This window comes from Vollenhovia emeryi, unplaced genomic scaffold (assembly GCF_000949405.1).
Source record: "Vollenhovia emeryi isolate VEMERY1.0 unplaced genomic scaffold, V.emery_V1.0 DF939153.1, whole genome shotgun sequence".
Taxonomy (NCBI): domain Eukaryota; kingdom Metazoa; phylum Arthropoda; class Insecta; order Hymenoptera; family Formicidae; genus Vollenhovia; species Vollenhovia emeryi.
Genome location: NW_011967213.1, coordinates 9,585 through 33,108, shown reverse-complemented (window position 1 = coordinate 33,108; position 23,524 = coordinate 9,585). Strand labels below are relative to the sequence as shown.

The window sequence follows — 23,524 nt, the reverse complement described above, 5'->3', positions numbered from 1 at the left end:
GCGAGACAGACAGTGCAGCTTTCACGCGTGACGACTTTTCTGAGAGATATTCGTTATCGGATTCTCACTAACGGCTGATCCGAACAGCTTCTAACTAACAATAGGTCCAATGGATAGCTTGGAATCGATTTATACAGGGTGTCCCAAAAATCCGGCAACGGCTAAATATCTCGAAAACAAAAGGTTTGAGAGAAAAACGTTTTAGACAAGAGTTATATGGTTCAACAAGGCGCATTTAGTGAACGTATGAGTTTGACCTTGCGTGGCATTACTAAGGTCAGGCCACGGTCATCTTGAATTTTTTGGAACCCCCATTTTTTATTGCATTTTTATTCTTACAGCTAAACCGAATGAATATGTTAATTGCCTTAATCTCTTTTTCACTCACTTGTAGCGCGCGCGCGCGCGCGCGCGTGCACGTGTGTATGTGTGTGTGTAAAATTAGAATTGCATATAGAATAAGTAAACTACATTTGTATTATATGTTCTATCTGCTTCTGCGAGTTATTGTGTAATTTAGATTGTAAGGAAATTATTATTATATAATTTTTAGATTATATAATGTTATTAATTACTAAGGCAATTAACATATTTATTTGACTTAGCAGCGCCAAGAATTTAGAACAAAATATTTATTTGTATAAATATTTGTCTGCTTAATATTATCTTCTTTATTTCTTCCAATAAAATCTTTTATTTAGTTGAAATTCTGATAAGCATCTTTAAGAGTTTTAATTTGCAAAGTATACATATATACAAATAATAAGATGGAGATTGATAAACTTTTAATCCTTGCGATAATGATTTATTCTACTGTACATAATATACCCTTACGATATATATGTATATACAACTTACATAATGAATGCTTTGTAAAACTCCTTGTACGGTAGACGAAACTTTATAATAATTTTCGCGTATATACAGTAGAGCAACAATCTCGTAAAGAACAGGATACGAAATTATTAAGAATTATAGGCTAACTACAATAAATGTTGAATCAGAAAATTCGGTTAATGAGTTCACGCGGAAGCATCACTGCCATGTATCCTCGTCAATGTCGCCAATAATTGCTTTGTCTTTACAATTTTGTACTCCACGAACATTGGTATGCATTGTATTATTTTACAAGGTGCATATAATATAATGCTAATGACGAGAGATGTATAATTTGAAGGGTATCTGTATAAAACGTTTGTCATGAAGTTGTTCGATCTCATATACAATATATGCAGCTCCACTTCAACGTGATCGTGTAAAACGCAGTTAAACTTATATCCTAACATAAAGGAGACACGATGTACACTTACAAAAGTAACATGAATATTATTCGTCAGTCTAAAATGATCACAATTCACATCGGCTACATAAGTTTTATATAACGACGTTGTAGGTATTTATTATTCCTCTACAAATGTGATGTACCGATCTAAAATCCTTTCGCGAAATGAAGAAACGTTTCTTCTCTCTTCGCTAGAAGACAATAATAGAGAATAAATAGAATAGAGGCAAGTTTTTTTAGGCAATGTACTTCCAATTACAGAAATAACTCGATTGTATGATAATACAATTTCATGATATTATGCATTATTGATGAATTGTACAGTTTAAAAACAAATCCTTCTAAATACTATAGTGCAAATGCATTGCTAGTTGACTACGAAGTGCGGTCGCGATCCTTGACGATGTAACATTCAATTATTATGTATTATTAAATTATTCAGGTTTATAATGGAATTGAATAAGAGGCAGAAACCATATTTATATCCTAGAGAGTACATTTTTATGTATGGATCTTCGTGTCTAGATTTTATGTTCTCAGCTCTCGTGCGGTAGTCTTCAAATCTAGGATTAAAACTATATTCATCTTTGTGCACATATCTTAAAACTATATTCATTTTTCTGCACAATCACAATGCTCCATTTCCTACACAGTTGTAATTTCAAGCGTTCAGGAAAGACCGTAGAAGTGTAAGACATAATAACCCGCTGATAGATTGTGGATAGCGGAGTTTTTATATCAGAGGACTCAGAGACATCATCCAATTTAAGGGCTATAGCCATGAGTATCGCAATGGGAGGATTATTTAACTCGGGGATAATTGGAACGACCATGGGCGGGAAAATCCTAGAAGAAAGTTTAAACTGTGAACGCATTATATTGTGAATGCGATATGAAAGTCATCGTCATCATAAGAAAACATTTCTAAATTTACGCTCGGGAAAGAACATATTATTCGGTGAAAGGTAATCGCTGCTGGATTGAGATTCTCCGTTTGTAGCTCGACATTTATCTCGTACTTATTTATTATCATACCCATTATGATCTGCATTGACATGCTTTGGATATTAGGTTTCAATACCTTGTGATGGTAGAAGCATATCGTTTAAATATCGGCATAGAACTCCATATTATTAGTGAATTGAATTAGGATTTGTTTCAGATTGTCGTTCCTAAAGATAAGTGTTTTCAAGTCCTCAGGACGTTCCCAGATATTTTGTACGGTATGCCTATGTTTTTCCAACATATTCTCAATAATCTGTCTCGGACTGAATTCCTCTACAGGGAGGATTGCATCGGTGGGAAACTCTTCCAGAAGTGTGACTTCAAGAACACTGCGAGCTCGACCTTTGAAAAATCCTTTAGTATCGTTGACAATGCCTTTAATAGACGTAGTATTCTTATGTCAAACTAACGTGCAGTTAGAGCTTTCGTAATATTAGTTTAGCAGATATTCTTTAATCATAGAACAGCGTCCTGAGGTGAGTCACCCTCTGGTCTTCCATTCTCGAGTATTTTTCGTTCAACGTTACGTAAACCCCAATGCGTGTATTAATTCAACTTTAACATATATAAAGTACGTAAATTTCTGAAAGCTCAAGCAGGCGAAACAATGAGAATTTGGCTTCCATAATTCTAAATACATTAAATATGTATCTATGCGTTTTGTTAATGCGGAAATCTAGAAATAGGACACTATATACATCTGAGCATATCTCTCTCTCTCTCTCTCTCTCTCTCTCTCTCTCTCTCTCTCTCTCTCTCTCTCTCTCTGTCTCTATCGTATGTATACCTGAGATTCACGTTTTGCAGAAATCACTTTGCATAAAATATCTTTGGTTCCAGAAAATCTTAAAGTTATTTTCAAGGTACTGGCGTTCTTTTTAATAAATGTTGATTAGAAAATTGTTATCAACAATGAAAGTTTAGCCAACAAACAAAGAAAAGGACATATAAACATATATATGTCTAAACTCTGCGCATTAGCCGTACACTTATTTGCTGTCGTTACATATTGGTAAAAGAAGGAGCTACAGAACAATACAATGCATAACAAAATTATCCTAATTTGTATGTAAATTTTTTCTAATTTATGTTAATGTATATAGGTATAAATATACATAAAAATTAGAAGAATAAATTGAAAAGATAATACATTAAATTATGAATCACATTTATTGTGATGCTCACGTATCATGTTAAATCGTCAAGGATTTCAAACGAAACTGCATATTTAAATATCGAAATTTTTGGGTGGACACAAGTTGTTCATAATCTCATATTTGGCCACATTGTCGAGAGATTTGTAACATAGACGGATAACAACGTGGAATTAAGTATTGGAAAAGATATCAAACGTTTCTTAGTTTTCAGTATTATCCAATGAAGTTCTGAGTCAATGAGAGACACTCAATTGTACTTTAGGAAATATTTTTTACAGTGTACAATATCTTATCCCATGTTGCTTATAAAAACTAGTTGAGTATACCAAATTTGTAACGATATCAATATCTTCAAATCGAGGCAATATTTGATTGATCAAAATTTTCGCCCGTTTATGTTTCTTGTTCCATGAATATGAGATTAAATACTGAACAAAAATGAACAAATCTTTGCGATTATACTTTGATTTAATAAAAATATGACAATCTAAAGATGATTACGTCATTTGGTCCATTTGCGATACAATTCAGTGATAGTTCTTGCCCTCTTGTATTGCAATTATGATTAAAATATGTACATAACAAACTTTACTGTATATAAATAATTAATTAGATAGTAATTATCTCGAATATAAATTTCCAAGTATTTAGGCCCGGTTTTTCATTGTCTGATGAAAGGTTAACCACAGGTCGATTACCTATCTCTTCTTAGGTAATAATATAGAAAAAGATAGTCGACTAACCTCTGGTTAACAATTAACCAGAAAATAAACCCCGGACCTCAGAGGGCTAAAGTGGTTATTTTAATAAAATTATGAGACTTTACACATATACGTATAATTCTTGGAACATATACACCTTAAAGTTTGTAGCAATAATTATATAAATAACAGAAAATTGTCATGTTAGCACTCACGTTCAATATAAGTTATACTCGATTTCAAGTATCAAAGCACAGCCATTAAAAAAAAGTAATCATTCTCTGACTTGTCTATCTAAAAATCATTGTCTGAGACCCATCAGATTATATGCGAATATCTTAATATTTCTTCATATTGGGAACATATCTCTTCGCGCAAATAAAAAACCATTATTAGTCCACAGTACAGATATAAAAATTATTTCAAAATCTATTTTGCATGCATTAAAAATATACGACAACGTATGATAATAAAGAAACTTAATATCTAACAGTAGTGAAAATGTAAAATGATATTGTTTAAATGGGATCACATCTTTGGTACACAATTTGTCATTAGTATCAATATTTCAACGAACACCACCTTTATTATGCTAATAGCTATGGCAAGATGGGGCCAAATATATTCTGATTATATATTAATTTCTTATCACCGACAATAATATCGTAAGCTTCTGAAACAGAACGAGATTTATGTTCTCCTTGTTTAACATTATATCTGATAAATCTCTTATCGCTAATTTGTTATTCATAAAAGCATATTGTACAGCTGCATCCCCATAACAGTCTTCAGTTTTAATATTAAATCCGTCTAATTTCTTTTTTATAATGAAATTTTTTAAGCTTTTTATCGTCCCACGTGATAACAATCGAATTCGTCATTTGTCACTATTTAGTTAATTGGCTCTCTTGTTAATTAAGAGTATACGTTTCTATCCATGAAAAGATTCATGATCGTTCTAATTTCATCAATAATTAAAAACGCCACAATAACAAATCGATTCTTACTGATATAACATTGGAAAACCGGACGTATTTTTTAAGATCAAAAATATTTCACGATTCGTGACACTTATCGAAAGAACATGGATTATTTGCAACGAATTAGTGTACATCGTTACGTTTTGGCAATTACTAACATATACTTGAAATTCCATGGGTCAAGCTCTTCTCGAGGACAATATGGAACTCGCTCAACGGCTCAAGAATATGAATGAGGAAGGTCAATAACGTAGGATTTCTCAAAAACGAATTCTCCTCGTACATATCTGCCGTGGAACGTGCGTCGCTCATCGGCCGCAACATGGGATAAAGAAGCTGTTCTCTGAAAATTATTTAATTAACGAATAATTTTAAAGAACACTGAAAGACGAATTGAAAGTGGATAATATCGTTAAAAATATTTTATAAACTTACCTTGCTGCTAAACAGATAAATAATTGAAATTTCCCATCTTTTCCTAAAGTTTGACTAAACATATTAATTTGATCAATGAGATGACAATAACATCTCAAGATCGTGAATCTCTGACTGCTTTCTGTGTATGCTCTTCTATCTCGGCTGAGTCTCTGAGAATACTCATCCATTTCCTCTAGCAGAGAAATCTCGAAATTTTCTTTGACACGTACTGCAATAGAGTTTCAATTATATGCTTTTCCAACTTGTTCAATTTTCTTCTCGAATATGATCGAATTTGTACTCACAGAAGTAGTCCCAAACGTAAAAGTTCCTCCCAAATATTCTCTGATTTTTAAAACCAAATAAAAATATTTGTTCCAAGGACGGCACGAGACCGCCTTCTCCACATAGCAGAGCCGTCAATGAACCATCTTGGCATTCTCTTCTGTAGTGATATTTAACTATAGCATTTACAGCTTCGCCTGTAATATTATATTAGATATTATTTCACTTAATTCTTAATATAAGTTAACTTTTATCGATTATAATAACAAATTTGTATCATCTTTTATTTTGTCATTCTATATAAATTAATTTTTTGTTTATTGTTAATAATATGATCACGAGCTCGTTTTACTTTTTTTAAATAACTTACGATATGACTATAATTTACTGTATTAGAAATGTATCCCAATTAACATACTAATATTATTTAACATTTTATATATTAATGTCAATTAACAGACATTATAGACAAGTCCAAGACAAATAATAATAATTATAATATTAATTTACCAAGCATATGTTGCAGTTCAGCTTGCGATAATATAGGACGCCTAGGTATACTCGGAGATCTACATCTTGGAGGTGTGGAACATGATTCTACCAACTCCTCGCTATCAATGCTTCGAGGTACTAAAGCACCCACTAATAAACGCTCAGTAGATCCATCATCTATTCCTCTACCGAGCCAACGACCACAGGGAAACTTAAAAGTGTGTCCAGTCACTTCGTTTCTCACTACAACGTGTTCCACCATCCACTTTGGCGATAATCCAGTATTGTCATGTCCAATCCGTAACGTAGACAGTACGCCTAAATTTTTATACTAAAAAGTACAAGAATAATTACATAATTAAAATGCGTGAAATTAAATTTATTACACAACTAAATTTTAAAAAAATGTATTTTAAAATGTTGAAAATAAACATTTACTATTTTCAGAATATTTGTTGTTCTAGAATGTCAATTAGTTCAAATAGAGCTAGTCAATTTAAATAAAATTAATATTTTTTATGCGGTAAAGCAACAATATACAAACTAGAATACTTACATGAAATACAAATTCGAGTGCTCCTTTTGGTATAGGTACGGGATTAGTTTCGCAGAGTGTGCCAGAAATAGCGATCCAACTATTAGCCGAAGTCGTGGCAGCGCTTGCCTTACGACTGGGGAATATCACAACTCGATACGGTAACTTCGTCGTGGGATAGTTATTTGTGAAGCAGAAGTAATCGACAGCATTCAGTGTTAGAAGGTGGTACAAAAATTGCTCTTTCTCTTCTTCACAGCGTAAAAACGCTGACCGTTTGTACTGGCTCCTAATAAACCATAAAACTAATGAATTAGTTTAATGCTCAAAGAGACTATTACTTAGTTATATTTCATAATTATTAGATATTACTAGCGTTATATGAATATTAATTAAATATTGGCTAATATTATCAGATATATCGTGTGAGAATGGTCGTATTTAATAATTCTCAAAATGCACCTCAACAGAGCACTGTCCGACAATAGCGTCTTCAAATGGCGCGACAACAATTTCTTCTCGAGCGCTAGTCGCACCCACGCTCTTGCGTAGCCAATGTGTGTTTTGATATCGGTCATCGCTTGAACGTTACGGATGTCGAAGATTAGAGAATCCGGGAGAGGTCTCAAGTGTTCAGGACCGACAGTTTTCCTCTCACCGGGAGATTTGTGCTTATCTGTGCCTCTCGTGGGTGAAACGTCCGTCTCCAATTGCAAATTTGACAAATCTATATTACAATATAAAATATTTTAGATACAGGCATTCCTTCAGTCGAGCAAGGGATGCGAACAAAACACAAGCAAAGACAATATTCTTTTGGTCAAACATTTATCTAATTATACTCAATATTTTTGTGCATACAATAATATACATGCAAATTCAGTAACATGCCTCATACAAACATCCAGGAACACGTTGTAGACGTACACAATCCTTTTTAATAATTTATATAAAAATATATCACACATACCAATTATATTTATAATTATGTCGTAGCACAATCTGACATGCATTCTTTTCAATAAAAGACATTATCGGTAAATTTGTTTAAACTATAATATTAAAATAATATGTAATGACAAATGTACTGACGAACTGTCACTAAGAAATGACTTGTTATCGAGATATTGGTTAATCAAACATTCACGAGCTTCAAAAAAAGAAATACCGCTAATAGAAATAGTTCATAAAACTGTTCTTTTTGTGGCAAGCCAATATTAAGGTTTACCATTAAAATTGTCCTTGATGTAAGAAGCAATTTCAATAATACTTTTGCCTCTTAAAGATGAAACCAAACGATCCGGTATTCCGAAAAACCTATTCGGAGATTTCTTAGCTAGTTATAACATAAGAAATAAAAGGAAAGAAAAATTAAACACATAATAATGATAAACAGAATAATAAAATCGCTTACATAATTGCTTAGTTTAAACTTTCGGAGCGCTAATGCAGATTCCGTCATCAAATATTCGAAGATAAAATAATACGCGCGTGCGGTAAAGCATAAACACGTAATATCAACTGTTGTGTTTGGTGGATCACTTACAAAACTAACAGTGCAGGATATCTACGTACGAAGAGAACACTAATCTCTACTTTATAATACATTATCTTATTGTAAAACGGAGACACGTACAATCGAGTCGCTTCCGCAGCACGGACCACGCTAGTGCTGCATTTCCGCAAAATAATTTAATTTACAATCGATTATTTTTTTCTGCTGCGTATATACACATATTATTCATTTATTTTGATTGTGTATTAGATAAAAACACGAAAATATAACATTAAAGTATATTAAATCGTAATATTTACACGATATGACACACATTTAAAACATGCATATCTTACCAGGGGAAAGAAAGTTGGGGTCTATAGACTTAGTTGCATCATTACATTCTTCTGATTCTTGGTACATGGTCAAATGCGACCAAAGAGCGCTCTTGCCCTGCTTGTTTTGCAGTCCGTGGCTCCACACTCGTTCCAACAGATCACAGAGACTGGCGACTAGAGTGTTCTCCTCGACGTCAGACAGAGACTCGCCCCCGTGACCAAGCGCGACGGCTTCCGATCCCATTTTTTCCACTAACATTCTTTTTGTCTTTGATTTGCAATCCTTATCACAAAAATAACATTTTGTATTAACAATTTTACAATTGTAATACTTAGGAATAATAATAATCACATGTTAAATCTTATATGTAATATTAAATTATTGTAAAGTATTAAAATAAAGTAAAGTATTTTAATAAAGTATTAAAATAAGTAATATGTAATTCATATGAGATAAATGTAATTCTCAAATATAGTTTAAGTATAAATAATTCTGAAAAAGAATTCTAGATAATAAATAAAATAAAGTATGTTTCAATTATGTTAGATATAATATTCACAAGAGTACCTTGAGCAATTTTTCTACAAATGTCCAATTAGCCTGCGCTATTAAAGCAGGGCTCATGTCCGCTGAGAGTTTGGTTTGAGGTCGAGGTGATTGAGATTCTTGGGGTGTTACTGGCTTTCCATTTGTATCCATGGATTTCATCTTATATTTCCATTGTGTCTGTCCTCTTCTACTACTACAAGCGGAAACAATCAATTAATTATATATTTATGTCATTAATTAGGCGCAATAATTTACAACGTAATTTATAAGTACATGCAAAAGTACATTTTCGAAGGACACGGAGTAAAATTAATCAAGCAGGTAATTCACAAGATTTTCTTTAAATTTCTTTCAATTGTAAAGTAAATCTTACAAATTACAAACATGACACACTTTGCCACAAATCCCATTATCTTAATTTGTTCGTATTAAAAGTTGATTCTTACCGAAGTATACTATACAGGAAGCACAAAATAGGAATAGCAGATATTAATGAATTTGACAATGGAAGATTATATTTGTTAAATAAAAATATCACAATAATAATGTACCTTTGAGTGGGCTCTTTATTCAATGCGACGTTATCTAGCAACGGAAAACTCCGAAAATATGCGGCTCTATGAGGAAGAATCTCCGTAGGCGGATTTGTTTCAAAATCTACGTTAATTAATCTCTGTTCGAGTATTTTTTGTATATCTGCGATGTTCGTACAAGGCTCGTATCGCATTGATCGTATGATACTTTCTCCGACTTTCTTCCTGAAATACAGAATAGATAAAATGTAAATTAAAAGATTTTTATATCTTTAATTAAAATCTTTTCACCTAAATAGAGATCGTTAAAAAATAAATAGAAAGAGTATTAAATCATTATTACTTACTTTAAAGCGGAGATCCTTTGGTCGAAAACTTTAATGTTGCAGTCTAATTCGCTCCACGTCGACATCACTTTGCTGTCAACGAGAGAAGCGAACATCTGCGTTTCCAGAAATCTCGACAAAAACGGCAGATGTTGAGTCGGCTGGTCAGATAAAAACGTAGCCTTGTCGAAAACGTGCATACTATCCCTATTGGTGATCCATTCATCCTTGTCCTTCAACGTAAAATTTATTACAATTTTATTATAATTACAAGAGACAGCTTTTAATTTTATCTTGTGGAAGCATTGTATGCCTGTACCTGACTCGGTTGAATAACAAAATGTTCGTAACTGGAAAACATTTGTACAAAACGGTTCAAAAAGATCTCCCTAATAGCATTATTGAAGATAAGAGTCTCTTGATATTCCTCCTGCGGAGTGAGTATTTTTTCCGTTTCTTCTTCTGTAGGATCAATATCATCCATGTTCACTGTAAGCACGAAAAAATTAACAACTTGGAAATAATTGTGATAAGAATGCTTCGCTATATAAATCGCCTTTTACCTGTTCTCTTAACGATATCCACTATTCTTTGCAGATTATCTGACTGTGGTCCTGGCTCCGGCCGATCCCAGTCTAGCACATCGTGCAAAGAATGTTTTCTGCGAGGAAGATGGAAACCAGAACCGGGAAGTGTCAGGCTGCTGGTCATGATGTCGCCATTGTAATAATTAATGACCATGTTATCAGTCCTACAAAGATTTCGCTTGATTTAGATACAGGATAACAATCGAATTTCCATCTCGATCTAAAGATAGATAACTTACTTTCCTGAATGTGGTATTTTGTACTTGTTTAGAAGCGCTCTGATCTCCGTAATGAACTGCATTTTATGAGGAAATACAGGCAACTCTTCCGGAAATTGGCTATTTTGCTTATCTATATCTACATAACAGAGGTTTGCCTGTAATCAAACGCGAATGGTATTACTCATAACTAGTAGCACACAATTGCCTTGCGGCCGGTTGTCCCGACCTCTTGGTAAGTTAATTAATAAAGTTAAATCATATATAGGCCTTTGGTTTTCCTTCAAATTAGACAAAGATATAATTTAACTATTATCTTACCAAGAGGTTGGAAAAACCGGCTCTAAATCTTTCACAGAACATTACTTTTCTCCAATGTAACAAAAGAACGAGATGTAAGAGAAAGATGTACGATAACGTACTTCGCTAGCGATTTTTAGAACGCCGCCCTCACTATGCGCGTGCAGACCCATTATGAAGGGCACAGGTGCATCCAGGAAGTGATGCAGACTGGCGGGCAATATCGGTACATAGACGTGTTGCCACGAGAAAGGAAACAAGAGTGCCGTTATGCATTCAGACACCACCATCAGCTTGTGAAAATCAGCGCTTCTCAAGAGAACTTGGTTCTCCAACAGCACACACGTAAATAATTGAATTAGACAGTCTGCGCCCAGCCACGTGAACACGTCCTTGAGAGGATAGTCCAACATCGGTAGTTCCAACGATGGAGACGGTTGATGGATGACCAATTCCAGTGGCGATTTCGCCGGTTCATCATTGGGTACGAAAAACTTCAACGATTTGCCGGGTAACGGTATCGGTATGTTATACAGAAGATTATACACGTAAGATTCTAAACTAAGACCAGGTCCAGGATGTCTAGGAACACACCTGAAAAAAGATTTACTGATTGTATCATAATCTTTAATATCGCAGTGTGCATTATAGCTTGTTATGCATAAATTCCATCAGACTATCTGTCACCACTAAAAGATCTTCGGCTTTTTAAACAAATGATATTTACACAGGATCTAGAAGGCTATTTAAGGCTATTTTTATTTAGTCCATCGTATTAATTATCCCGAAGGAATTATGCAAATATTTCAAATAATCGGTAAACTACGGCAGTATTACATGTTGTGAAAGTTTTCATTTGACTATAATAATAACGGTTGCAGCAAAAAGACATTTCTACAGCATTTGATCAAAATATTGTATGTTTCCATTGCAGACATTTGCAAGATTTCACGTTGGAGATACAAGTTTAAATACAATATTTGAGAAGCGCATCGAAAAAATAACGCTGCTGAGATAAACGCGAAAAACATTTTGAATTAAAAAGTCCTTTTCGAAAATTAAACTCCTGTCTTTTACGTTCGTTATCAGACAAAATTTGTGCAGCGCTTTTAACATAATATTATTACTTATACTTGTAACTGCTCTCGCGAAGCATAAAATAAACGCGGTAATATAAGAAGAATGGAGCTGTGTCAGCACGTTTCAATGGAGTTCGTAACACTCGCGGAATATCTTACTTATAGAGATTAGTGAGGAACGTCTTCGCCGCGTGGAGGTAAGGTTGTTGGCATAGCAAGGATATTGATTTGGTCACTAGTAACTTGTCTTTGGTAGAGTCATAGTATCCTAACGCAGCACCGGGCGAATGGGCTGACAATTTAAAGTGACGAGGCAGCGATCTCGTATTATGTCCATCCTGACCCTTTCTCGTACTGAAAAAAATCGCGAAGCATGTTTTAAAATACAGGAGGACGGAGGAATTTATTTAGCATGTGCTTGTGGTGCAATTCAAACGTAATTTTCACGTGTTTCCATATTTTCCACGTTCGAAACGATAAGTTCGTTTATTTCTAGTTGATCAAACTCCAAGTTTTCAATCGGTTTTTGCACAGTAATCTTCATCTCGGTAGGAATTAAAGAGACAAACAAGAATTTTCAATTTACCGAGGAGTTTGACACTGAGAGAGAACCGCCGATTTTTGTACATTTGACAGAGATAGAGAGAGATGTGTATACGCGGGTAAATGGAGGAAATTAAAAGCACAATTGTACGGAAAGCAAACGTACGTGGGAGGCGTGCCGTTCTGACCGCTGCTGAGCTCCGTGATGTGCATCGCTTGTAACGTTTGCATAGCGGCGCATATTTTGCGGTTGCGGCACTCCTCGTAGAAAACGAGGCTGAACCCGTACGTCCTGTGGCCGTCTTCTTTCGTGAGGACGAAGGAGTGGAAGGTCGGCTCCACCGAGTGCTTTTGCGTACGAAATCGCAAACCGCTTGGCAGACAAAGCTATTATCAATGTAATCGATAAGTTACTCCCCTCGACTGCGCGAGACGCAAGTGTTCCCTGAATCTAATTGCCAAAACCACTTCGGGCCTGACAGCGTCCTGCGTGACGTAGAGTAAACCTTTGTGTGTCTCACATTTAATTATTATTAATTGATATTAATTAATTAACTTTATTTTATCGTACGGCACGAATTCACGTACGAACTTGTTGATGGACATTAATGAAATGAATATTACCAACTAATTCAGCTGTTGTACTCTCTTCGCTTTTCGGTGGTACACACAATGAATGAATTATATAACGCAGACAAATTCATTACTGACTTATAGCACGCTGACGGAGTTGTAATCAGCAATTGGCTGTATCATGACGGATACACATACCATGCAGACAGCGTGCTCGTCGAACGGATTCCATGGTACCGAGTCTGGATAATGTCCCAATACTTTGCTCTTGTACGCTCGATCCAGGGGTGTGCACTGCAATGAGTCACCTGTAAAAACAACCAACAGCCAAATTAGACTTAATACCTTTCGTAAGCATCGAGTCTCGTTCTTAATCGGAAGAACGGCTTCTCGAACGATTTTTTTTTTCCATTGGATTGCACTTGAGCAACGATTGGAGAAGCTCCGCTTGTGCAGTCTCTCTGTCACGAATGTCACAGCCAAACATCCAGCGTGAATATTTTTTTTTCGTAAACACGCAGTAGCTAAAATGTTTGCGACGAGGGAAAAGAAAATTCAGAGCGACTCAATTTGTGAAAGAAAATCCGACTCTAAGAGAGCGAGAGAGAAAGAGAGATGCGCTTATCTTGCAGTGGAATCAGCAAAGCTGTTATCGAACGTGCCACACGATCCCACGAACGAGAGACGGTCCAGGAGGCCTTGGCGTTGCTCCAACTACTCCGGAGTATTCCTCGTCAGAATACAAGAGTGCTCCTGTACGAAGTTAATCGTTCGTGATCAAAGAGCCACCCAAGACGATGAATCTGCATTTGCAAGATGCGAAGGAGGGGAAGCTGCGAGTGAACACCGCGAATTGTGCAACGTCCTTTGCAACAAGAATTAATCACGATCAATAAAGCAACCAATAGATCGCTGCCAATTAAGCTCTCATTCTCGATGCAAAGGATAAAAAATGAGCGTAATCTCGCCGTACTTGGAAACGCGGACCTTTAATTTTATTTTACAAAATCCATTATATATAATATATGATGTACATTATGTAACATATAATATAATAATGGTACGTTATATTATTTAATTTACATAAATGCACTTGCCCATAAGTTACGATGCAATATTAAACGCATTTCGTGCTCTCTCATATAGAACGCGTCAATGTGTACTGTTGATTGTATTGCATTTTTCTAGAATTGGTAGCCTATTGCATTTTACGGTGAATATCGCTTAGATATCGCATGAAGTTTCTGAAATTTTATCCCAGCTATCAAGGTAGATAATGATCCGAGCTAGGAAATGAGATTCGATCGAAGCATTACTTCCGTATGCGAGAGTCTCCCGTAAAGCCTCGTAAGCCGTTTGCCGACGTCGAACTTTCCTTTCGGATTAAAGTCAGATAGTACGCACATCCCAAGTTCGTGCTCCGAAATAATCTACGTGCATTCGAGGATCCGTTGCTATGCAATAATTCTCGCTGTAGAGTATAACACTACGGCAATTGAATTCTACCTTAAACAACTCGCTGTTTACTGTCACATCCTGTATCACAATAGCTGCTGGTGCAAGTTTCTCTCTTGAATTTGTCACGTTTTGTATTGCCAAAAACTCTGTGCAAGAGCGATAATTTGTACAATAATTATATTTCATACAGTAACATCACAATTTAAATATTGATTAAAAAAAGGTGCTTTTAATGGCGTAAAATATTACACAATATAACACACCGATAAAAGTATATCAATACGTGCAAATACAGTAAAATAACACTCGCCTTAATATTTTGCAAGAAGTTGAAAATACGATGAAGACGATTTGCATAGTTTTTAATAAATTTTAAACGTGTTTCGTTACAGCAAGTGCAGTTGATATTTTCTGTACAATGACACGAACAAATGCACGTAGAATTGATTTTAATCCGAGGTCTTAATTGACGTTATAAACTGGTCTGCGAGTCAATCTCCGTTTGGAAATGATGTTTACGAAGTGATAATCGAATGGGCCGATTGAATCGGTCGTCGCCGAAATCGCCAGTCTCGATTAACAGGCCGCGATAGCTTTTTCCGATATTTCAGTTTCTCATCCACACGTGAGATTCCCGAGTAACAATAAATCACCGTATACACCAGATCGGTCCAGCGAGTTTGTCTTCTACAAAAATATACATGTTTCGTTTATTTTTAGAAAACTGCGCGTCAAACTCTCACATAAGAATCTCTGGTTAAATATTGCCGCAGCAACGCTGTAAAAATTCGCGGCGAGTTTGCAAAATAAATCATTTGCGTAAAGAATTCGTATTCGTTCGCGAATTCATTAATTCTTATCAAAATTTTATTCACAATTATAAAAAGTGACAAATGAGAAAATTCTTGCTTTCACTTTATTACATGCACTACTGAACATTTATATATCTTTTCTTGTCATTGCATATCTTTATTGTTTATTATTATATAAATACAAGATTTTCAGGCAATAATATATCAAATTGTAAAGAGTTAAGACGTCGTAAATTTTACTTATTATTGTTTTAATCGAAAGAGAAATTGTAGATCATGACAGTCCATATCGTACGGCGTGCCCTGTGATGTCTAAATTTATTCTTTAATTTTATCGTTCTCTCAAAGAAAAGAAACAAAGGTTTTCTTCCTATCACACTCAAAAATTATTATTACGATTCAGCGACTTATGCAATGACACGAGCGTTAGCGATAAAAGTTATCTACGATAAAGATCTACGATCTATTCATCTAAAATCATTGCGTATCTCCTCCGAAAACGAGTCACGCGGGTCTGTCGTCATCGTGTTTAATCGAGCGCAGAAAATTGATCGTCGATTCCCTCAGTTAAACTCTCGCCGTCGCGAGTCTCGCGGTGATGTTTAATAATTTCGCGTGTGCATTCTGCACGTATGTGTGCGTGCTCGGGGAAAATGTTGCAGAATAGCTTACTTTCAACATCGTAATTATCGTACGAATGCTGCGACTACGGCTGGAACCATTGCATTGCTCAGGCCTGCTTACCGCACGTCTACCTCGTCCCAGTTATTACGCGAACATATTGTCCCTAAATTCATATTGTCCCCCCCCCCCCCGCACAAATGCACGGGTCTCCGTACTTTCTACAGTTTCTACAGTTTCTACTCTCGTACACGCATCGCTGCCGAGACGGTCTTATTACGAGTATACTCTTAATTACGCCGTACCTCACGGGCCACATCGAAGTGCGGTTGCTAACGGTAATGGTACGAGCAGTGTCTGAAAACAGACGGTCTCGCACCGGCTCTTAATTGTTCGATAAATCTCCCTGTTGCAGGTAACTGTACAAATCTATTAAAACAACTCTTAAAAATGTATTAAGAGTAATTAAATGGCCGTTGCTTGTGTGCGCGAGAGCGTTGAAACCGCTTTTCCAAGATGTCTTGGCTGCACAAATATTCGACACTTGGTCGTCACACTGGGTCAAAATGATGCAGACTTTGACATAAGATCTCTTTCAAGTTTGCTTAAAAATGTTTTCAGTATGTTTTAATGCCACTGGTGTTTAGTGGTAAATTTTTTTTTGTCATTCTTCGAATTTTTTTTAAGAACTTTCTTCAGCACGATGCTACTTCAAATATAATTTTTTTATCATGAAAATGTACCCAATGTTCGAAGTTTATTCTATAATCTTTTCAAGTAAATATAATCAATAGTCTTTAAACAGCAGTTCATTGAAAATTGGCTTGGGTCAAATTGATCCAGTGTGACAGACTCGTTGAAAAAAAAGGTGAGACGACCACGTGTTAAGCTTCAATTTAAATTTAATTTAAATGAAATCCCTCTATTTCCCTCTTTCACGTAAGGCTTTTTTCGAGGGGAAAACCGCTGACCAAAATCTTGTACACCAATGCCCACTAAGCGTTACTTGATCTTATTATGATATTTTATCTTATTTTATCTTTATAATGCCTCAGCAAAGCCTAATGCCCGAACTAATGTCCAAAAAATGCCCAGTAATGCCGCAAATCAATGCCCTCAGCGGTTTACCCCTCGCTTTTTTCACTTTATATACAACTTCTGAATCATATATAAGTATTCAGAAAGTTGTTTCGTTAAAGATAAATTTCCCAGCTCGCAGTTTAATTTTAAGCCGATGTGCCTTACAATAAATTCCTGTAAAACTTACGAAATTATTCTGTTGCACCGTATATTCTACAATTTTTATCAAAGTCTCTTTCGCAGAGATCATTGATCTCGTTTACGAGCAAGCCGAGCACTTGCCCCGAAGATAAACATCACGCGGTCGATTTATGTATATGCATCCGCGGCACGAGGTAAATACAAAATACAAGAGAGAAGGGCAAACCACGAGGGCGACAGGAGAAAGAGAGAATCACGTCCGAAGGAGAAGAAAGGGGGAAGAAAACGAGCAATAAATGAACGATACGCGCCCCTGTGCCATGGAAAGTATTGATTCGAGAGCATGATGCTCGCACGAGGCGTGGAACAAACGAATATTTTCAGCGAATCCGCCTGTGCGTACACGTGCATATGCACGCCCACGCGTGCCCATAAACGCGTGTGCCAACCGCGTGTGTCACGCAACAGAAAGGAGACTTTCCGCAAATCCGTACGAGACATAAAATGTCTGGCAGAAAAGCAGATAAATAAGTAGCTTCTTTATTAAAAATTTTTTTTTCTCTGGCTAGCAAAGCTGTTAATAGCAACTAATTAACGATCAATCTTGATTACGAGCTAATTACATATGTCGAGGATATTTATGCTGTATGTAAGAGGATTAAAGTGTTTTAGAAAATAATTTTTTCATAAGTTGTAATATGCGGCGAGGAAATTTAAAAAAGTTGTTAACGAAGGGTTTCTCTGGAAAATTAATTAACTTCTTAGAAGCTGAAAACTATTAGCCATTGCGGTTTTAATAATGTTAAGAAGTATATAATTTATGTAAAGCGTTCCACACTTTTTTCAGATTGAAAGGCGTCACTCTTGGAAGAATCTTATCTGCAGTCATAAAAAATTATCGTTGACCCTACTCGAATATACCATTGATAACTACGTTAAGTATGAAATTTTAATACACAGCAGTTTTTCTCTGTTTTCTTCTATTGCTTTAATGCTCCAATGCTGCAACTGCTTCAAATTCTACCATAAAATTATTTTCTTACAGCAACATCATGAAATTCCAGAATAAACCAATCAAATTAAAAAATGATCGATTAGACAATATGAGATTTATTCAAAAACCAATTAATTTCGGACTCTTCTCAGAAATAATTTTATTTACTTTTAAATTCTACGATTGGCTTTTCATGAAAAATTTAGGTTTTCTCTTATCCTAATTAATTACTGCGATTCTTTTCTTATATAAAATGGACGTTATAATTAAAACATTTTTAAAAGACGTCGCTTTAAGTCGAGATTCTCGAACGCAAATCTAGTTTGTGGCAATTTGTTAAAGGCGCGAGAATTACATTTTTTTTTATTTCGTTCCCCCGTGCTCCGTTTCAAGCTTCCCGAAGTGTAGTATCCGAATAAGTTGCCTCTCCCCTTCTTTCGAGCACGTATGATGTCATCATGGGGTCATTTGTACGTGAAGGGGCTACCGCCACTTAAGTACGTTTAAAAGGCGGAAGCGCGATTCTAGGGCCAAGGCATACGACGCACATGCACGTAGGCGATACAACAAATGTTTATGTATACCATGGCAAATAAAAAAAAAGAGCTGTGCTTTGTTGAAGAAAGACGTATACGCAAAAATATAATTAAGATCCAGTCCGACTGTAAAACGGAGTTTCTATTAATTATTTGTTGCGTTGGAAAGAAGAAACTCGTTCCGCGTCAAAAACAGAGTTCGTTGAGCAACGAAAAATTTTAAGCTGTAGATACGAAATACTTCAAAACTTTTCAGAAACAGACTTGGATTGAATTATTATCCAAGCATTATTTTCTCTTCAATTTTATTCGTAAAGTTACAAAGCCTGATCTACAATGCGCTCTTCGCGTCTAGAAACATTATATTTAATAGGCAATAAATACGTTTGCAACACTTGCGCAAGTTGATAAATTTTACATTATACATTGTACAATCGTACGTTGTCGATAATTATTTTTGAAGTATTGCTTTACTTACAAACCGGAATACAAAATGGAATGTTTCTAATCACAAGAAACGCATTGTAGATTAGACTTTTATTTTGTAAAAAGATTTGTTTGTGTCATACGTTTGTAGTGATATTCATTTAACGAGCCTAAACCGCCTCTAAATTAAATCGTAACGTTAGATTCGGTAGTGACAGATCCACATTTATTATTAAATCGTACCAAGAGTATTTTATAATATCGGCAATATTTCATACCTAAAATCTAACGGGCTAAAAATAAGAGGTAATGCGACCCTTCTGCAAACCATTGCTCTTCAGACGTCCGCAAAGAAGGGTGAGGCCGCAAGTGAAAAGAATGAAGCATGAAAATATGGTTAATATTTGCGAAAAAGAAGGGAGAGAACGTAAGGAGATTACTAGACAAGTCTGCTAAGAGTAAACGAGAAGAGAACGAAGCTAACCGAAGGGTACGCAATGAACAAGAAGTATTATTAATTTAAGGATTAAAAAGTAATCGTAAGATGGATCAACGATTAATTGAACTGCAGATGAAAAACCCCGATAACATTTCAGCTAAATATTTCAACAATTATTCGTATTCGTTTCATGTCACGTATCGGAAAACACTTGTAGATGAAAGTCCTCGATTATGAGATAGGATCCTATAACGTGAGATAGTAGGTTTTCAACGTCCAAATTCAATGTCAAATCTTTTTTCGCAATGATTAGATATTACACGATCTAACAATCAATTTTCCACTAAACAGATTTCACTCCACGGGCAATAAGAGCAATAAATTCATGGTGGAGCCAGCAGACGATGCTTATTAATTTAGCAAAAACTCCGCTATCTCATATTAGGAGCCTATCGCGTAATAGGGGACTTTCGTCTACATTTCCCATGCCATTTCTTGCACAGCATGTAGATTTCTTGCGAGCAGAGGGAAATGTTTTTTAATTTACGCGTCTCTGATGAATATGAGATACTTCCAACAGAGAAACACCCCCGCTCGCTCGCCAATTAACCAAGTTATTGCATTCCGTTCGAGGCGGAAAATGAAGAACTACCGTGAAACTGGGTGAAGTGTCACGCCCGACAATCGTCGCAGCTATTGGTGTTCGCAAGTGCGCAATTTTGCGGAGAAATCAGCTTGACGGTAATTTAAAAGACATCGGAGAAACGCGAAGAAAATAATATAAATCGCTATCGCATCGCAATAAATTCATCGGCGGCGTATATTAAATATTTAAAGTCGCATTACTATACTGTTTCAATAGAGAAATAAAAATATCTTATTCTTTTTACTTCGTAAACAGGCCACTTTCCGAATACCATGCTAAATGGTTCAATTTGCACATTCTATCCCACTTGAATGATCAAACCGAATAAGATACAACTGCTCGTGAAACACGTATGCCGGACAATCTCTCACAGAGAAAAAAATTGTTGAGATTACTAAATCTGTCTAGTTAACAGTATTTCTTTAGTTCAAATACATATATATTTTTTAAGAATTAAACATATAATTTATCGAAATATATAGAGGAAGTCCTCTATTATGAGATAGTCTTTTAATATGAGATAGGTTTCCAATATCTAAATTTAATCACAAATCTTTACTCACGATTACAGGATCTAACAATGAATTTCCTACTGAACAGATTCCACTCCAAGGACAATAAATTCACGATGAAACCAATAAATGATGTTTAACTTGAACCGGCGAAAATTTTAAAGCACGATGAGAGAGATTCATCCGAGTTCGATTGTAAAAAAGGTATTACCGCTCGTGGATATAAGTTTTGGAACTACCTAATAATTTATATACATATATAATTCCCTTATCGCATTTTCTCTTCAAATTACGCGTGATATTTTCGACAAATCACCGTGGAAATCAACGATATGATTACGGTCTCGTACGAGACAATCGCGTTGCTTACGAGGAGCGACGCGAAGACACACGGAACATCCGCTTCGCTCGACTAATCCGCGCCGAATGATTCGGCTCAATAGATTAGGTTTGTTTTCTGTTCCTGCACTGGTGAGCTAGTGCAGCAAGTTGGAATGAGAAAAAATATACTTGTCTTACTCTAACTTATTGCACTAGTTCACCAGTGTAGCAACAGGAAACAAGCCTATTGTTTCCGACCGAGGTGTTCACGGCGCTACGTCATTTCTTGAAATCCACGCTCGGTTTTCGGAAAAGGTGTTTACGGCGCCGTACGCAAGACCATTCACGTGGCGACAGTCGAACGAGTCGGTTGCACCCGCGCCACTCCGCATATCGTACGATTCTTGCTTGATACCCGTTCGCGACAAGTACGGGAAGAAACCGCGATCGCTCTCTGCGATCGATATCGCCGCGTGATCGCTGAATCCTTACTATCGAGGCTCGGTTAACCGGCAAGACAGATATCTCGCGCGATTCACACATGAAATATGTACGTCGAAAAAATCAAAGCGCTAGCTAACTTGAAATTACTTCTTCATTGCGATAACAACGGACGATAATTGTCTCTTTAAGCAACGTTCGTATCTTGTATTGTCGCCGTTGAATCTCTCGTCGCTTCGAGTATAATTTGTTGGCTGCTTCCAAGTCGAAAGCGCGAAATAATACACAAAACATTCAATCGAGCGTGATTTCTTACAGAGGCGAGAGGGCACCCGCCCTACTTCTTGCGTCGCCGTTACTGGTTTCACATTATTTTGAGTATTGGTGAACTTTCAGGACTTCTGTTGGTTATATGGCACCCTCCGATCTGAGACTTTCACACGGAATTTCATACACTATTCACCCGAGAGCGAGATATATTCTCCACCTGGGCAACTTCTCTACGGAAGATCCCGTAATATAAAGCCTTTTGTATTCCCCGTGTCGTTCCTCATACACGTAAACTTTGACCTTATTCTCGGGCACTCACGCGTTACCTTTTTTTCTTATGGAGATATTTTTACGCTGCGGATCTTGCCGATCTCTCGCTAAGAGTTTAATCTTAAAACTCCACGCAAATCCGATAGCTCGGTTACATCGTGAGCGCTGTTTATACACGTCGTACTACAACTAGTACAAATAAGTAAATGCGCTATTATCGCTAGGGGGAACGCGCGCTTCCGTGTGAAAATCCTAAACAAACATATCCCCGTTGCTCCATGCCCGTCCGAGGAAATCTCTCGTTCGCCCGAAATTCTCGAGGCCAAGATTCTCGGGCGATTCCGGAAGACGGGATTCCGGGATTTCTCCTGAGCGGACAAATATCTCAACGACCCGAGGCCCATAAAACAATGCGGGCCAACAACTGACGGCGGGACAAGCAACTCGTCACCGGGATACAAGGGCCTTTTTAGTCACAGCCGCTCTCGAGGGAGAGCTCTTTCATTGAAACGAGCGCTCTTTCTTCCTCCTTCCTTTGTGGAAAGCCGGTCCCGGTGTTCTCTCATGAGGGTCGTAGCTCGCCGAACGTCTCGTAGAGCTTCCCGCCGCGCGCTTCCCTGGGCGTCCAGTGTGCACGGCAGCCTAACGGCGGAGGAATTGAACGCGCGCGGTCCACGCCGCTCCCGGGGACTCCCGGATGTGCTCCCGCGAAGGAAAATCAATTGTCAAACGTTCCCTACGTTCCCTACGCACGATGAAGACCACACGCACGCACCGCTCTCCGCGCTGCGCGCCCCTCGCCACTTTCCTCGCCTCTTGTCCTTTAAAGTCCTCGTTTCATTTCGCATGCGGGAGGCTTCGGGTGTGAGAAAGATCCATCGCCGCGAGGTCCGCTTCTTTTTGCGCTTCCTAAGGCTGATGGCAGAGAACTATCCGTGAGCGCTTAAGACTGACGTAGTCGTAGACGTAGGGCAAGGCAGAGAGAGACGTAAGTCGTACACAATAGTCTTTCACGACTTACGTTTCTCTCTGCCTTGCCCTACGTCTACGACTGAGACAGTCTTAAGCGTTTACGGATTGTTCTCTGTCATCAGCTTAAGGCTGATGGCAGACAACTATCCGTAAGCGCTTAAGACTGACGTAGTCGTAGACTTAAGGTAA

General features: G+C 36.8%; 1 protein-coding gene across 5 annotated transcripts in view; it reads right to left on the bottom strand.

The window, feature by feature from the left end:
* Window positions 1-780: 780 nt before the first annotated feature.
* The window catches only part of LOC105565315 (DENN domain-containing protein 5B), a 26,891-nt gene continuing 4,147 nt past the window's right edge, over window positions 781-23,524 (bottom strand). The window contains exons 2-21 of one of the 5 annotated variants that reach the window (XM_012018401.1): window positions 13,595-13,704; window positions 12,990-13,210; window positions 12,440-12,634; window positions 11,324-11,795; window positions 10,923-11,059; window positions 10,660-10,847; window positions 10,416-10,585; window positions 10,118-10,329; window positions 9,789-9,995; window positions 9,684-9,692; window positions 9,256-9,430; window positions 8,706-8,970; window positions 8,491-8,526; window positions 8,083-8,190; window positions 7,317-7,581; window positions 6,876-7,143; window positions 6,338-6,650; window positions 5,848-6,024; window positions 5,561-5,771; window positions 781-5,468 (exon numbers count right to left, since the gene is read on the bottom strand). In XM_012018401.1, the coding sequence (XP_011873791.1) occupies window positions 5,279-5,468; window positions 5,561-5,771; window positions 5,848-6,024; window positions 6,338-6,650; window positions 6,876-7,143; window positions 7,317-7,581; window positions 8,083-8,190; window positions 8,491-8,526; window positions 8,706-8,970; window positions 9,256-9,430; window positions 9,684-9,692; window positions 9,789-9,995; window positions 10,118-10,329; window positions 10,416-10,585; window positions 10,660-10,847; window positions 10,923-11,059; window positions 11,324-11,795; window positions 12,440-12,634; window positions 12,990-13,210; window positions 13,595-13,704 (3,929 nt within the window). In that variant the 3' untranslated portion in view covers window positions 781-5,278. The remainder of the gene's footprint in view (window positions 5,469-5,560; window positions 5,772-5,847; window positions 6,025-6,337; window positions 6,651-6,875; window positions 7,144-7,316; window positions 7,582-8,082; window positions 8,191-8,490; window positions 8,527-8,705; window positions 8,971-9,255; window positions 9,431-9,683; window positions 9,693-9,788; window positions 9,996-10,117; window positions 10,330-10,415; window positions 10,586-10,659; window positions 10,848-10,922; window positions 11,060-11,323; window positions 11,796-12,439; window positions 12,635-12,989; window positions 13,211-13,594; window positions 13,705-23,524) is intronic. The other 4 variants (XM_012018402.1, XM_012018400.1, XM_012018403.1 and 1 more) reach the window with 4 other exon arrangements.